The 17,538-nt window shown below is 40.3% G+C and overlaps 1 protein-coding gene across 11 annotated transcripts in view; it reads left to right on the top strand.

Annotated features, from left to right (window-relative positions):
- The window catches only part of CDK7 (cyclin dependent kinase 7), a 42,946-nt gene extending 28,835 nt beyond the window's left edge, over positions 1–14,111 (top strand). For all 11 annotated transcript variants that reach the window (XM_063810420.1, XM_001160482.7, XM_063810419.1 and 8 more), the window contains 4 exons: positions 6,028–6,114; positions 9,699–9,848; positions 13,354–13,501; positions 13,913–14,111. In XM_063810420.1, coding sequence (XP_063666490.1) covers positions 6,028–6,114; positions 9,699–9,848; positions 13,354–13,501; positions 13,913–13,941 — 414 coding nt within the window. In that variant the 3' untranslated portion in view covers positions 13,942–14,111. The remainder of the gene's footprint in view (positions 1–6,027; positions 6,115–9,698; positions 9,849–13,353; positions 13,502–13,912) is intronic.
- Positions 14,112–17,538: the final 3,427 nt, after the last annotated feature.

Below are 17,538 nucleotides of genomic sequence, written 5' to 3'. Positions count from 1 at the left end.
TGCTGACTTGGAAACTTCTCTTTAGCTATGAAGTTTAGATCTCCAGAAAGACTAGCCCTTACGAATGATGAAGGTAAAGGGATACAGAGGAATCCTTCTGAAGCTAGTTTTTCTCTCCATATTCTGACCCCTGCTCTCCCTCTCCTTAAGCCATATGTATTTAAAGAAATTCAAACCAAGATTGAATAGCTTTTTTATCTCCTTGAACACAGAAAACAACTTCTGTACACCAAAGAGAAAAACACTAAACTAAAAATGTTTAGTTTAAGCATAGTGGTGGCTCACGCCTATAGTCCCAGCTACTTGGGAAGCTGAGGTGGGAGGATCACTTGTACTCAGGAGTTTGAGGCAAGCCTGGACAATATAGCAAGACCCCAATCTCTTAAAAAAAAGTAAATTCTGTGCATCATTTTGAGAAACTTACCCAATGGGCATTTGTAGAAGAAACCCACACATTCAAACTTGGAAGGTAATATGGGAATCACAGTGCTAACAGGGGGTCCTGTGAATCAGCTGGCATGATAACTGCTACTTACCTGAACATAGAGTATACCAGAAATTCACACTGAGAATTTATCAACCACCACAATCCATTCATGGCCAAGAAGAAAACAGAATTCCAGAGAGACAGCAGTTGAGAGTAGACAGGTTAGAGATTGTGGACCTGTTAACAATCATACTTGGAAATTTATTAGCCATTGGCATTGTTGCTGGAATCATCTTTAAAGTTATAAGGAAAATGACATGCAGACTAAAGAATTGTACTCTTCTGCCATACCTTTTGTCCTATTTTAAGCTGTTCTTGTGCTCAATTGAAAAGGTAGAAATGTTGCCCATATGAATGCTTAGCCAGGGATCACCAGATAGTTATTAAGGATCTTCAGATAGTAATGAATACTTCCAAAATGAAAGGCAGACTGAAACAAACTAAAAAGAAACTTGGAAAAAATGGAAACAACCAAAGCAGAAGAAAATTCACCGCCCCCAGCCCCCTTTCCAAATATTCAGAGATCTAAGAGATTATAGTGCATCTATAGAATAAGCACACCATACTTTTTTAAAAGGGGAACAATCAAATAAGAGACACTTGAACTATTAAAAATAGAAGATAGCCAAAAGCAAACAAAAACAGTGAAAGGAATGGGAAAGTAAGCTACAAAACTCTTTCATTAACCAAAATCAAAAGATGAAGAGATGGCTAGGCACAGTGGTACATACCTGTGGTCCCAGCTACGTGCGAGGCTGAGGCAGGAGAATCTCTTGAGCCCAGCAGTTCAAGACCAGCCTGGATAACATTGTGAAACCCTGTCTCAATAAAAAGATAGATGGACTATAGTAGAGAAAAGATAAAATTAACAGATTGATCCAGGATTCTAGAATGTACCAAGAGAAAACAAGGAAAATGGAGGGTAGGAAATCTCAAAATAGTGAAGCACTGCTAGATGTGAATCGTCAGACTAAAAGTGCCATGAAGAGTACAATTATGAGGCCGGGCGCAGTAGCTCATGCCTGTAATCCCAGCACTTTGGGAGGCCGAGGTGGGTGGATCACCCGAGGTTGGGAGTTTGAGACCAGCCTGGCCAACATGGAGAAACCCTATCTCTACTAAAAATGCAAAATTAGTTGGGTTTGGTGGCACATGCCTGTAATCCCAGCTACTCAGGAGGCTGAGGCAGGAGAATCGCTTGAACCCGGGAGGTAGAGGTTGCAGTGAGCCGGAGATCACACCATTGCACTCCAGCCTGGGCAACAAATGTGAAATTCCGTCTAAAAAAAAAAAAGGCCAGGCGCGGTGGCTCACGCCTGCAATCCCAGCACTTTGGGAGGCTGAGGCAGGCAGATCACGAGGTGAGGAGATCGAGACCATCCTGGCTAACACAGTGAAACCCCGTCTCTGTTGAAAATACAAAAAAAATTAGCCAGGCGTGGTGGCGGGCACCTGTAGTTCCAGCTACTCGGGAGACTGAGGCAGGAGAATGGCATGAACCTGGGAGGTAGAGCTTGCAGTGAGCCAAGATCGCACCACTGCACTCCAGCCTGGGTGACAGAGCGAGACTCCGTCTCAAAAAATAAAAAAAATAAATGAGTACAATTATGAAAATTACAAAGAAAACTTTCAAAAAAAAATTCTAAAGGCTCTGCATAAATACATGAAAAAAAAAAAAACCTGTGCCAAGACACACTGTTGTGAAATTTCAGAATACGAAGGGATAAGAAAAATATTTTATTTCCACAGAGAAGAAAAGCAGCATACATAGAAAAGAAAATAAAGTATTAGGGAAAAAGAATGGCATGAGCCTTCTCAACAGCAGCACCGGAATCTGGAAGTGTTCACATTGTGAGGGAAAATGATGCTCAACCTAGAATTCTTTGCCTGTTCATATTTTCAGTTTGCTCTGAGGGTAACTACAATTTATTACATCAGAAATTTACATCTAGGCCAGGCAGGGCAGCTCACTCCTGTAATCCCAGCACTTTGGGAGGCCAAGGCGGGTGGATCACTTGAGCTCAGGAGTTTGAGACCCACTTGGGCAATGTGGTGAAACACTGTCTCTACCAAAAATATAAAAATTAGCCGGGCATGGTATTGAGTGCGTGTTTTCCCAGCTACTCAGGAGGCTGAGTTGGCAGGATCACTGGAACCTGGGAATTTGAGGCTGCAGTGAGGTGATATCGTGCCACATCACTCCAGCCTGGGTGACAGAGCAAGACACTATCTAAAAAAAAAGAAAAAAAGAAATCAAGAAATTAGCCAGACATGGTAGTGCATGCCTGTAGTCCCAGCTGCTTGGGAGGCTGAAGTGGGAGGATTGCTTGAGCCTGGTTGTCAAGGCTGCAGTGAGCCACGTTTGTGCCACTGCATTCCAGCCTGGGTAACAGGCTGGGGTTCACCTTTAATTGGGCTCTGCAGGCGCTTCCGCACTCTCCACCTAGTGTGTATAGGGCATTTGGGGCCTTTAGAGGGCGCACTTGCGGTCAGCAGGCTGAAGAGGCTGCGGCGGCAAAGGCTGGGGAGCTGAGCTGAGCTGGTGCAGAGACAGCACAGGAGAAAAACAGAACCGAAAAATTCACACCGAATTAGAGGAGACAGACCTTGTCTCAAAAAAAAAGTTTAGGGCTGGGTGCGGTGGCTTATGCCTGTTAATCCCAGCACTTTGGGAGGCCGAGGCAGGTGGATCACCTGAGGTCAGGAGTTCGAGACCAGCCTGGCCAACATGGTGAGACCCGGTCTCTACTAAAAATACAAAAATTAGCTGGGCATGGCGGTGGGCGCCTGTAATCCCAGCTACTCGGGAAGGTGAGGTGCTTGAACCCACAAGGCAGAGGTTGCAGAGAGTAAACCAACGGGAAGACATGAGATGCAGGGAACATAAGATTCAACACAGGAAAAAGGCAGTTCAAATTCTCATTTAATAGTGAAGGAAAGTTCTGGGAAAGCAGGTATGCATCAGGCCTGGAGAGTAGCTAGTCCAGATTGGAGCAGGTGGGGTGAGGACTTCAGTAGGGGTGGCTTCCAGGAAAAAAAAAAAGGAACCGATGGATATGATTGGTTTAGTCATATAGAAATTGATATTTAGTAACTGGAATATTTAGCTTTTATATAAACCAAGTTGTCAAAGAGCAGGCATTAGGAGTTGGTGGCGGAGGGCTAGGAAATCATTACCTTTAGGAAAACCAAATTGTATAAGAAGGGGAATTAATCTTAATTTTGGCTCTGCACTGAGCAAAAGTTACGTAATTATCAAAAATGAGAGGGAGATGATGGGTCAAAGAACCAATTTTTATTATAAGTCTTTAGTACTATTTAGCGTTTTAACAAGGTTCATGTATTTAATACAAATAAGACATTTTAAACACACAGCTTAAGTCCCAAAGAAGCTCTTTCTTTAGGGAAAAATAGTTTTTTTAGTATGGATATTTTCAAACATGCAAAAGCAAAGACTAGTAAAATGAGCCTCTATCTATACTCATCAACCAGTTTCAATAGTTTCAACATATGATTCATTTTATCAGTACTCTCCCACACTAGATATTTTTGCCACAAATCCCAAACATGTAATTTTATCCATGTTTCTTTAGTATTTTTCTCTATAAGGATTCCTTTTTTTTTTTTTTTTTGAGACAGAGTCTTTGTCACCCAGGCTGGAGTGCGGTGGCGTGATCTCAGCTCATTGCAACCTCTGCCTCCCAGGCTGAAGCGATTCTCGTGCCTCAGCCTCCCAAGTAGCTGGGATTACAGCCATGCACCATGACACCCGCCTAGTTTTTGTATTTTTTAGTAAAAATGGTTTTGTGATGTTGACCAGCTGGTCTCAAACTCCTAGCCTCAATTGATCCACTCGCCTCACCCTCCTAAAGTGCTGGGATTACAGGAGTGAGCCACCACACCTGGCCATCTATAAGGATTCTTTAATCATAACCACAATACCATTGTCATCTGAAAAAAGTGAACATTAATTCCTTAATAAAATCAAGTCTGTATTCAGATTTTCCTCCTTTTTCTCATAAATGTCTTTTTACATAGGCTTGTTCAAATTGGAGTGTGAAATCCATACATCAGACAGCTTAGTTTCATTTTTACATCATACAAAAGCACACCAATTCTTAAAATTTGTTTAAATTACAACCTTGTCCACAATTTGGCCTGCAAAGTGAGGGTACAGGTGCCCTACAAAAAACAAAAGATAATCCTTTTGGGTTTAAGAAGAAAATTAGCATGTCTAAAAATAGTTGTAATATTATTTAATATCCTTTTAGTTTTTTTGTTTTTTGTTTTTTGTTTTTAAGATGGATTCTTGTTCTGTCGCCCAAGCTGGAGTGCAGTGGCTCCATCTCTGCTCACTGCAGCCTCCATCTCCCAGTTCAAGTGATTCTCCTGCCTCAGCCTCCTGAGGAGCTGGGACTACAGGCATGCACCACCACGCCTGGCTGATTTTTGTATGTTTGGTAGAGACAGGGTTTCAGCATGTTGGCCAGACTGGTCTTGAACTCCTGACCCATCTAGAGTAAGTTAGGTGCTCTTTCCATGTGGTCTAGGATCTCGTACTTACTTAACACACCGAATTGTAAATGCTTGTTTATGTGTATCAGCACTGCTTACCACCTCCACCTAAGGGGAGGGCAGGGAATGTCTCGTTTTCCTCTTTTAATTCCTGAGGCTTAGCACAATGCCTGTTATATGGGGAGTGTTTATTAAAATTTGGAGTGAATAAAATGGATAGTAAAGGTGCTGTTTTGTTGGTTAGCAGTGGTAGGATCTAATAACGTACCTAATACACTTCGTACTAAATTTTCAATATTCGTTGCAGAGTTTTTAAGTTTTTCTTATTAAATTTATAGTATTTGTCTAACAGGTATCAAAAACCACCTTGAAGGCCAGGCATGGTGGCTGATGCCTGTAATCCCAGCACTTTGGGAGGCCGAGGCGGGCAAATCACAATGTCAGGAGATCGAGACCATTCTGGCTAACACGGTGAAACCCCATCTCTACTAAAAATACAAAAAAAAAAAAAAATTAGCCAGGCGTGGTGGCGGGCGCCTGTAGTCCCAGCTACTCTGGAGGCTGAGGCAGGAGAATGACCTGAACCCAGGAGGCGGAGCTTGAACTCCTGCACTCCAGCCTGGGCAACAGAGCGAGACTGTCTCAAAAAAAAAAAAAAAAAAAAAAAAACCCATCTCTAAGGCTGGCGTGGTGGCTCACGCCTGTAATCCCAGCACTTTGGGAGGCTGAAGTGGGTAGATCACTTGAGGTCAGGACTTCGAGACCAGCCTGGCCAACATGGCAAAACCCCATCTCTACTAAAAATACAAAAATTAGCCAGGCATGGTGGCATGCCCCTGCAGTCCCAGCTACTCGGGAGGCTGAGGCAGGAGAATCGCTTGAAGTGAGGAGGAAGTTGCAGTGAGCCAGGATTGCATCACTCACTGCAGCCTGGGTGACAGAGCGAGACTCTGTCTCTTTAAAAAAAGAAAAAAAATTAAAAAAAAAAACCCACCTTGAAAAGTCTCCCTCTTACTTTCTTTCAGGTTCCTTTTTTGCCAGGAGATTCAGACCTTGATCAGCTAACAAGAATATTTGAAACTTTGGGCACACCAACTGAGGAACAGTGGCCGGTAAGCCTTTATGCATTTTCTTTGAAATGTAATTAGGACTCTGTAAAGTTCTTAAACTGTCATATACTTTATATAGTGCTGTCACATGAATATTAAAGACATTCATTATAATATGTACTCAGAACACTTTAAATGATAAAGTATATAAAGTAAGAAGTTACAATTGTGATATACCATCAACCTCTTGTATACATGTAGTCCTTTCCCCCCACCCCAGTAATCCTGACCTCAGGGTAATCACTATTAACAATTCATTATAAAGTCATGTTAGGAGTTTATAAGCACACTACGAACATAAAAGGGTTGCATGTTCTTTGACTCCTTGACAAAAATGGGTTCATGTCGTATATATACATGGTGTGAAGCCATTATATATATAAAACCCATTACACACACATGCACACACGTAGGTGTACATATATGTATATATGATGTTTCTCTTAGATTTTTTTAAAATTAATTTTTTTTTTTTTTAATAGAGATGGGGTTTCACCGTGATGTCCAGGCTGGTCTCAAACTCCTCGTCTCAAGCAGTTCTGCCTCGGCCTCCCAAAGTGCTGGCATTACAGGCATGAGCCAGCGCACTTGGCTAACATGATTTTCTAAATAGTAATTGCGTACTGATGTTTCTCTTTGATTTTTTAAAAATTAAACTTCTTGGTGGGTGCGATGGCTCACGCCTGTAATCCCAGCACTTTGGGAGGCTGAGGCGGGCAGATCATTTGAGGCCAGGAGTTTGAGACCAGCCTGGGCTACAGAGTGAGACTCTTGTCTCCAAAAAAAAAAAAAAAATTAAACTTCTTATTTTGAGAATATTATTCACGTGCAATTGTGAATATATAATTCACAATTATATATTGTGGCTGGGCACAATGGCTCACACCTGTAATCCCAGCACTTTGGGAGACTGAGGTAAATGGGTCACTTGAGCCCAGGAGTTTAAGACCAGCCTGGGCAACATAGTGAGACTTCGTGTCTATAAAAAACAAAAATTAAAAAAATTTAGCCAGGCTTGGTGGTGCACACATTATGGTCCCAGCTACTCAGGAGGCTGAGGTAGGAGGATTGCTTGAGCCCAGGAAGTCAAGGCTGCAGTGAGCTGTGATTGCACCACTGCGCTTTACCAGCATGAGTAACTGAGTGAGTCCCTGTCTCAAAACTATAATAGTAATACTACAGACATATTTCATGGACCCTTTACCTAGCTTTTACAAGATGGGAGCATCTTATAAAATCAGTACAGTATCACACCAGGATGCTACAGTCAAGATACAGAATATCACCACAAGAATCTTTCATGGTATTCTTTTATAGCTGTGCTTACTTTCCTTCTACCTACTCCTTAACTCTTGGCAATCACTAATTTGTTCTCCAGCTCTGTAATTTTGTCATTTCAAGAATGTTATGTAAATGGATAAATGGAATCACACAATATATAACTTTGTGGGATTAACTTTTTCATATCCATCATAAATGGAAGTTCATTCAGGTCATTGCATGTTAATAATTCATTCTCTCTTTTGTTAACTGCTGAGTATTGTGTGGATTTATTTCAGTTTCTTCAACCGTTCACCCATTGAAGGACATCTGTATTTGTGTTGTTTCCAATGTGGGGCTATTACCAATAAAACTGCTCTAAACATTTATGTACAGTTTTTTATATAAGAATATATTTTTATTTCTCTGGGATAAATGCCCAGGAGTTCAGTTCTTGAGTCATATGATAGTTACATATTAATTTTTAAATAACCTGCAAAACTCCAGAGCAGCTATACTGTTTTACATTCTCATCAGCAGTAAATGAATGCTCCAGTTTCTTGGAATCCTCTCCAGCATTTGGTGTTGTCACTTTTTAATTTTAGGCATTCTAATGAGTGTGTCATGATAGCTCATTTTGATTTTAATTTTCACTGCTCTAATGGTTAATGGTGTTGAATATCTTTTCTTGTGGTTATTTGCCATCTTTAGTTAAATGTCTCTTCCCCATTTTCTGATTGGATTCTTTGATTTTTGACTGTTGAGTATTGAGAGCTCTTCATATATTCTAGATAGTAGTCCAAAAAGTGTATGTAGTTTGCAGATGTTTTCCCTCGTGCTGCCTTTTCATCCTCTGCAAAATTGTAATCAGGTTTGTCACTTTTTCTTTAATTGATCATCCTTTTGGTGTCAAGTCAAAGAGCTCTTTTGCCTAGCCCAAAGATTTTTTGACAATTTTTTTTTTCAAGACAAGATCTGGCTCTGTTGCCCAGGCTGCAGTGCAGTGGTGTGATCTCAGCTCACTGCAACTTCCACTTCCCAGGCTCAAGCCATCCTCCCACCTCAGCCTCTTGAGTAGCTGGGGCTGTAGGCGTGCACCACCACGCCCAGCTAGTTTTTGTGTTTTTTGTAGAGACAGGGTTTCTGCATGTTTCCCAGGCTGGTCTGAAACTCGTGAGCTCAAACGATTTGCCCACCTTGGCCTCCCAAAGTGCTGGGATTACAGGCATGAGCCACTATGCCCTTGGCTGTGACAATTTTTTTTGTATTTTTTTCTACAAGTTTTGTAGTTTTATACTTAAGTCCAAGATCTGTTTAGAGTTTACCTTTATATGATGTGTGAGACTTAGGGCAAGGTTCAGTTTTTGTTTTTTTTTTTCTTTGAGACAGTCTCACTCTGTTCCCCAGGTTGGAGTGGGGTCTCACTTTCTTGTCCAGGCTGGTCTCGAACTCCTGAGCTCAAGTGACCCTCCTGCCTCAATCTCCCAAAGTGCTGAGATTACAAGCGTGAGCTGCCACACCCAGCCAAGTTCAGATTTTTGCACATGTATGTCAAAGTGCTCCAGCAGTATTTGTTGAAATGACGGTCTCTTCATTGATTTAGTTTTTCACTTTTTTCAAAAATCCTTTTGGCAGATTTGTGTGGATTTCTAAGTCCTTTATTGAGTTCCATTGATTTATGTATCTCTCTCTCTGCCAATACAACAGAGTCTTAATCAAAGTAGCTACATGTTAAATCTTGAAATCAGGTAAAATGAGTCCTCCCACTTTATTGTTCTTTTTCAAAATCATTTTAGCTACTGTAGTCCTTTGCCTTTCCATATAAATTGTAGAATAATTGGTCCTATATCTAAGATAATTTTGCTAGGATTTTGATAAAAATTACATTAGACTTGCAAATCAATTTGAGGATAATTAACATCCTTCCTCTGTTGAATATTTCAATATGTGAACATGATATGTTTCACCATTTATTGAGATCTTTTGATGACTTTCATCAGCATTGTATAGCTTATAGTATATTACCCTATACATGTTTTGTTACATTTTTCACCTGTTTCATTTTTCTTTTTGGGGTGATTATAAATAGTACTGTGTTTTTAATTTTGATGTCCACATATTTATTGCTAGTGTACAAAATTACAATTGATTTTTAAATTTTCAATTTATATCCTTTTCAGCCTTGTCTTACTACTAGTTCTAGGACTTTTTAATAGATTTCTTGGAATTTTCTATATAAACCATCATATCACCTGAAAATGATTTATTTCATTTGCAATCTATATGCCTTTAATCCTTAAGTTTGAAATACAAAATTATTTTTACAGGACATGTGTAGTCTTCCAGATTATGTGACATTTAAGAGTTTCCCTGGAATCCCGTTGCATCACATCTTCAGTGCAGCAGGAGACGACTTACTAGATCTCATACAAGGCTTATTCTTATTTAATCCATGTGCTCGAATTACGGCCACACAGGTATTTTGGTGTATCTTTTTTATACTAGGAAATATAAAAATAATCTTAACTGTAGCATTGATAAAAATAGAATTTCATAAAATTAACATTTTTTAAATACTGGAAAGATGTGTTTTTGTTTTAAGAAATAACAAACTTTGTATCTTTTCCCCAAACTACAAACACTATTAAGACTGAGATTAAATTATATGCACACAGAGATACAGGAGAGTTTACACTTATTACACTTGCTTAGGGACATTTAAATACATGTCTATTTCATATAATTGGCTTGTAAATACTTTACTTAGAAAAAGAAAACCAAGGCTTTTTATTTGTTAAGAAACTGGTATATTTCAGTTGAGCTCTTACAAATTCATTTAAATCTTGTAGCAATGCTGAAAGTAGTTTGTTTGGCTTATTTTTTCTTCCCTATATAATGCAATCCAGGTATGCATGCTGATCATTTTCACATTGAGAACATGGTAATGGGGAGGAAATGGTATAGTCAGATATAATTATATGCTTACAAAAGCTTGAAAAATATTTGAAATAAAACAAAAACTGAAACTAACTGCTGTTTAAAGGAAATAAACTCATGAAAAATTTGGAAGACCTAGAATAACTTAGGGCAGAGCATTGTACAACACAGTGCAGTGATTTTACCTCATGAAGGGAGAGACTAATGAAAGTGAGATCACAGGTCTTTGTGGAAACATATTAATGTACAGTAATATTAAGCATACAAAATAGATTTTTTTCTCTTTAGGTTTGTTCCAGGCTACAAAATCATTGTTTAATGCATTTGCTTGTATAAGCCTTCTCTTTTTAGCAATATGTGCTATGTGAATATATATGGAGATGGATGGATGGATGGATGGATAGATAGATATAGATGGATAGGTAGGTAGGTATATGCTGGGTATTTACCATTAGAATTATTCTTCTAATTTCTTTTTTAAAAAATTTTCTTTATTATTTTTATGTCCATGTGTACACGTACTCTTTTAATTTCAAACAAGTAATTTGTTGCCTTTTCACTCATACTTCTATGTATATTATTTCCATCATAATAAACTTGAGACCACATTTAATTATCTAGAAAGTTGTTTTCATTGGTAGTATAGTTTGAAACTTAACAGGAAAATACTAGTTGTTGTATTTGGGTTGTATTTTAATAGAATGAAGTTTTTAAAGTGAGTTTTGTTTCATGGATGTCTTTATTAAAGTTGGAATGAGGTATTTTCTTAGATCTTTAGCCCAGAATTAGCCTAATTTGCATATAGAACTGCTGTGATTTAGAAGTCATGCTTTAAAAATGCAGCTGTAGGCCGGTGCATCGGCTCACACCTGTAATCCCAGCACTTTGGGAGGTGAAGGAGCAAGGATAGCTTGAGCCCAGGAGTTGGAGCCCAGCCTGGGCAACATGACAAAACATCATCTCTACAAAAAATAAATAAATAAAAAATGAAAATGCAACTGTTGAAGTAAGGAATCTCTAAATTACTGCAAATAATATTGGGAGTGGAGAGGAATGCTTGCAAAGTTTATATGGGCTTCATCTTTCTTAAAGGATTATCCTAAAGGAAGTATTTATTTATTTATTTTTGAGACGAAGTCTTGCTCTGTCACCCAGGCTGGAGTGCAGTGGCACGATCTTGACTCACTGCAACCTCTACCTCCCAGGTACAAGCGATTCTCCTGTCTCAGCCTCCCTAGTAGCTGGGATTACAGGTGCACACCACCATGCCTGGCTAATTTTTGGATTTTTAGTAGAGACAGGGTTTCACCATGTTATCGAGGCTGATCTCGAACTCCTGACCTCAGGTGATCCATCTGCCTCGGCCTCCCAAAGTGCTGGGATTACAGGCATGAGCCACCCCGCCCTGCCAGAAGTATTTTAAATCATTGTAGCCACTGGACAGCACTATGCTGCTGATGTAAATAGACAAGCATGTGAACCCGGGAGGTGGAGGTTGCAGTGAGCCAAGATTGTGCCACTGCACTCCAGCCTGGGCAACAGGGTGAGACTCTGTATCCAAAAAAAAAAAAAAAAAAAAATAGACAAGCATGACCTGACAAACTTGTCATTTAGGATATAATTATTTTTATCAGAATTGTGGACCCAAGTCAAGAAAATGTATTGTATCTACAGCACTATAGTAGGGGGAAAAAAAGAGAAAATGTATTATAGAACATTGGCCTGGTAATTAATAGAAATAATCTTGGAGAAGCCCTTCCAAGTAAAATTTCTGTCCATTTGCAATGGATTGTTGAATTAGAATCCATTGGTTCCAACCTACTGTATTTTTTAAAAAGCCTTATTTTTTAAGAATTTATATTTTACATGACTTGGAATTTGAATATATATGGATAGTGTGGCCAACTTGTAAGTTCTTTTTAAGTTTCTCTCTTTGCATTTTGAACTGTAGAGTTCAATATGTAGAGAATGGAAATGTACAATATTTCACTAAGGATAGCTCATAATTAGTATAGGTTGAGCATCCTTAATCCAAATATCCGAAATCTGAAATGCTCCAAAATCCAAAGCTTTTTGAATGATGACATGATGCCACAAGTGGAAAATTCTACACATAAGGACATTAACACAAACTTTGTTTTATGTACAAAATTAAAAATTTTGTCAAATTAAAAATATTTTATAAAATTACCTTCAGCCAGGCGCGGTGGCTCACGCCTGTAATCCTAGCTCTTAGGGAGGCAGAGGCGGGGGATAGCTTGAGCCCAGGAGTTCAAGATAAGCCTGGCCAATATAGCAAGACCCCATTCTCCACAAAAAATAAGTGTAAAATTACCTTCAGTTTATATGTATAAGCTGTATATGAAACATAAGTTTCATTTTTAATCTTGGCTTCCATCCCCAAGGTACGTCATGTATATGCAAATATTCCACAGTCCAAAATCTGAAGCACTTCTGGTCCCAAGCATTTTAGATAAGATATATTCAGCCTGTATAGGCTATTTAATTATGGAAAAATTAGAAGGGAGTCTTTTTTTCTTTTCTTTTTTTGATACGGAGCCTCGCTCTGTCGCCCAGGCTGGAGTGCAGTGGTGCGATCTCGGCTCACTGCAACCTCTGCCTCTGGGTTCAAGCGATTCTCCTACCTCAGCCTCCCGAGTAGTGGGGACTACAGACATGCACCACCACGCCCAGCTTATTTTTGTATTTTTAGTAGAGATGGAGTTTCGCCACGTTGGCCAAGCTGATCTCGAACTTCTGACCTCATGTGATCCACCCGCCTCAGCCTCCCAAGGTGCTGGGATTACAGGCATGAGCTACTGTGCCCGGCCAGTCTTTTAATGGAATTATCAGCCAATCTTAGGATCCTAGGTATTTATTTGTAGTAATTTCCATTTGCAAATACTTGACATTAATTTTGTTTTGTTGGGAATGAGGGCATTCACATAGTATTTTTAATGCTCCCTATAATCTTGAAGGTAAGATTTTCCTTAACACATTTCAGATACTCACCTACCTTACTTTTGGTATCTTTTCTTTTAAAAGGCACTGAAAATGAAGTATTTCAGTAATCGGCCAGGGCCAACACCTGGATGTCAGCTGCCAAGACCAAACTGTCCAGTGGAAACCTTAAAGGAGCAATCAAATCCAGCTTTGGCAATAAAAAGGAAAAGAACAGAGGCCTTAGAACAAGGTAAGATTCCCACTTTTATAAGAAATTAAATGAATTTAGAAAACTCCAAATAGCTCGTGTATGGCTAGCAACTGAACAACAGCAAAGAAATGTAGCTTGCTAGCTATTTAATTTTTATAAATTTAATTGTATAGAGAGACTGTGCTGTTTTAGGTATGTTTACTTTCATTGTGAATACTTAGGCAGCTTTTGTGTATACCTCAGAATTATGGGAACTATGTATGTGTACCTTGTTCCCTTCATAAATTCCTTCTGTAAACTACATGCTAAATGTTTAACAAGTGCTACTGGAAAAAATGTGTCAGTGAAATAATGTAGTTGGAATGCAGTGACTGGTTAAAATTGCTATGAGAATGTGAACTTTGTTAAATGTGAACAACTTTTTTTTTTCTTGTTCTTTTTGCTTCCTAGGAGGATTGCCCAAGAAACTAATTTTTTAAAGAGAACACTGGACAACATTTTACTACTGAGGGAAATAGCCAAAAAGGCAAATAATAGAAAAATAGTGAACATTAAGTAAATGCTGTAGAAGTGAGTTTGTAAATATTCTACACATGTAAAATATGTAAAACTATGGGTTATTTTTATTAAATGTATTTTAAAATAAAAATTTAATTCTGGTTTTTCTGATTAGAGTGCAAAAGTGAGAAAAGTTCAATACTCTTGAAATGTAGAATTGAAAATGCATTAGGGAAAACTTAATAAAAATTATTACCAGTTATTTGGAAGATCTGACCCATATAGTATCACAAATCTGTAGTAGCATGGGTAGTGTTTAAAAATAAAAATGTTGGCCGGGCGCGGTGGTTCACGCCTGTATTCCCAGCACTTTGGGGGGCCGAGGCGGGCGGATCACAGGTCAGGAGATCGAGACCATCCTGGCTAACACGGTGAAACCCCGTCTCTACTAAAAATACAAAAAAAATTAGCCGGGCGTGGTTGTGGGCGCCTGTAGTCCCAGCTACTCAGGAGGCTGAGGCAGGAGAATGGCGAGAACCCAGGAGGCAGAGCTTGCAGTGAGCCAAGATGGCGCCACTGTACTCCAGCCTGGGTGACAGGGCAAGACACAGTCTCAAAAAAAAAAAAAAATGTAGTAGTGGTGTAGTAAATACTACCCAAACTTAACAAATATTAATATACGGAATGTACTAAAAAAAGAAAACATTACAGATAAAATTGAGATTCCCCTCAACCTTTTTTCTGAGGCGGGGGACAAAGTCTCACTCTGTCACTCAGGTTGGAGTGCAGGGGCACAATCCCAGCTCACTGCAAACTCTGCCTCCCAGTTTCAAGTGATTCACTTGCTTCAGCCTCCCGAGCAGCTGGGATTATGGGCACGCACCACTACACCTGCCTAATTTTTTAAATATTTTTAGTAGAGACAGGATTTCACCATGTTGGCCAGGCTGGCCTCTAATTCCTGACCTGAAGTGATCTGCCCACCTCGGCTTCCCAAAGTGCTGGGATTACAGGCATGAGCCACTGCACCTGGCCAGAGGTTCCCTCTTAATAATTCACTTTATTTTATTTTTTTTTTTTTGAGATGGAGTCTCGCTCTGTCACCCAGGCTGGAGTGCAGTGGTGCGATCTTGGCTCACTGCAACCTCCACCTCCTGGATTCAAGCAGTTCTCCTGCCTCAGCCTCCCAAGTAGCTGGGGTTACAGGTATGTGCCACCACGCCTGGCTAATTTTTTTTTTTTTTTGTATTTTTAGTAGAGATGGGATTTCACCATATTGGCCAGGCTGGTCTCGAACTCCTGACCTTTTCATCCACCTGCCTTGACCTCCCAAAGTGCTGGGATTACAGGTGTGAGCCACCGCGCCCAGCCAATACTTCACTTTATTTCTATTTTTTCCTTTTCACTTTCCCCAGAGGGAAATGACTCTATGAAATTGGTGTGTATCTTTCCATGGTTTTATGCTAGTATTCTGTAAGACTGCATGTAGTGAGATGCATAACAATGTACAGCATTGTTTTGGGTCTCAAAATTGTATATAAATTGATAGAATCTCTCTCTCCTTTTTTTTTTTTTTTTTTTTTTTTTTTGTGAGATAGTCTCTGTTGCCCAGGTTGGAGTGTAGTAGTGCAATCATGGCTCACTGCAGCTTCGAACTCCTGGGCTCAAGCCATCCTTCCACCTCAGTGTCCCCAGTAGCTGGGACTACAGGTGCATACCACCATGCCTGGTTAATTTTTTTTTTTTTTTTAAATGAGACAGAGTCTTGCTCTGTTGCCCAGGCTGGAGTGCAGTGGTGCAATCTCAGCTCACTGTAACCTCTGCATCCTGGGGTTCAGGTGATCCTCCCACCTTAGCCTCCCAAGTAGCTGGGATTACAAATGTGTACCACCATGCCCAGCTAATTAAAGTAACACAAATGTATTAGCTCACAGTTCTGTAGGCCATATATCTGGCTCAGCTGTGTTTTCTGCTTAGGGTCTCACAAGGCCAAAATCAAGGTGTTAGTCAGACTACAGTTTTATTTGGAGGCCCCTGGAAAGAATCTGCTACCAAGCTCATGCAGGTTTTTTTTTTTTTTTTTGGAGATGGAGTCTTGCTCTGTCGCCCAGGCTGGAGTGCAGTGGCTCAATCTCGGCTCACTGCAACCTCCGCCCACTGGGTTCACCCATTCTCCTGCCTCAGCCTCCCGAGTAGCTGGGACTACAGGTGCCCGCCACCACGCCCGGCTAATATTTTGTATTTTTAGTAGAGACGGGGTTTCACTGTGTTAGCCAGGATGGTCTCTATCTCCTGACCTCGTGATCCACCCGCCTTGGCCTCCCAAAGTGCTGGGATTACAGGCGTGAGCCACCGCGCCCGGCCGCTCATGCAGTTCTTATAGTTGCAATTCTTGTGCTCCATTGCCCCCATTTCCCTTTTGACTGTTAGCCCAGGGCCTCTCTCAGCTTCTTAAGGAAACTTCCATGCCTTTGTCCTGTGGCACTCACCGCAGGACAGCAGCAGTGCATCAAACCCACTTGTGCTTCAAATCTGTCTGATTTCCTCGTGTGTGTGTGTGTGTGTGTGTGTGTGTGTGTGTGTGTGTGTGTGTGTGTGTAGACAGGGAGCTGCCAAGGGAGAAGCAGCCAAGCAGCTAAGAGTCCAGGAGATAATAGCGCCAAAGGGATCTGAGGACACTCAAAATGTGTCTAACACGTGAGGCAGGATAGGAGTGTATTATTCCGTTCTCAAACTGCTATAAAGATACTACCCAAGACTCAGTAATTTATAAAGGAAAGAGGTTTAATTGACTCATAGCTCCACATGGCTGGGCAGGCCTCAGGAAACTTACAATCCTGGCAGAAGGGGAAGCAGGCATGTTTTACATGGCAGCAGGAGAGACTACCATGTATAAAACCATTGGATCTCGTGAGAATTCACAATCATGAGAACAGCATGGGGGATACCACCCCCATGATCCAGTCACCTACCACCAAGTCCCTCCTTCAACATGTGGGAATTATGGGGATTACAATTCAAAATAAGACTTGGGTGGGGACACAGCCAAACCGTATCAGGTAGTCAAGGAAATGACCATTTTCTCATGACCATACAGCCAACACAATAAACCTCAGCATTCACATTGTAATGGAGCTCATTTAAGCAAAGCTATCTTCAGTAGGGACTTTCCCTTCTAGAGAGCATGCACATTTTGATTTTACCTGTCCTCAAACTGATCCTTTGCACATTATAAAAAATTTAAGATGCTATTGAGACATGTGATGTATGAACAAGCATTAACAGCTACTGCACCTGTGCAGAGGACCACCCAGGACATGATTACTAGCAACACCTCACCTCCTTATGAATAATAATGCAAAACTCCCATAAAGGGAGTTTCTCCAGCAATAATCAATGCTGTCTCACCCTTACGAGCAGCCGGCCCTGAATTCTCTCTCTCAGGTGTACTGTCTGTTCTGCACCTAACTTTCAAAATACTCCTTTTCTTTTGCAATAAATTATGCTGCATCTCCTTTGCTGTCTCATTTAAATTCTTTTAAACCAAGAAGACAAGAACTGAGGTATCACAACAGCTG

This window comes from Pan troglodytes, chromosome 4 (genome assembly GCF_028858775.2).
Source record: "Pan troglodytes isolate AG18354 chromosome 4, NHGRI_mPanTro3-v2.0_pri, whole genome shotgun sequence".
NCBI lineage: Eukaryota > Metazoa > Chordata > Mammalia > Primates > Hominidae > Pan > Pan troglodytes.
Note: the sequence above shows the minus strand (reverse complement) of the source record. Positions and strands in the feature narration are given on the sequence as shown.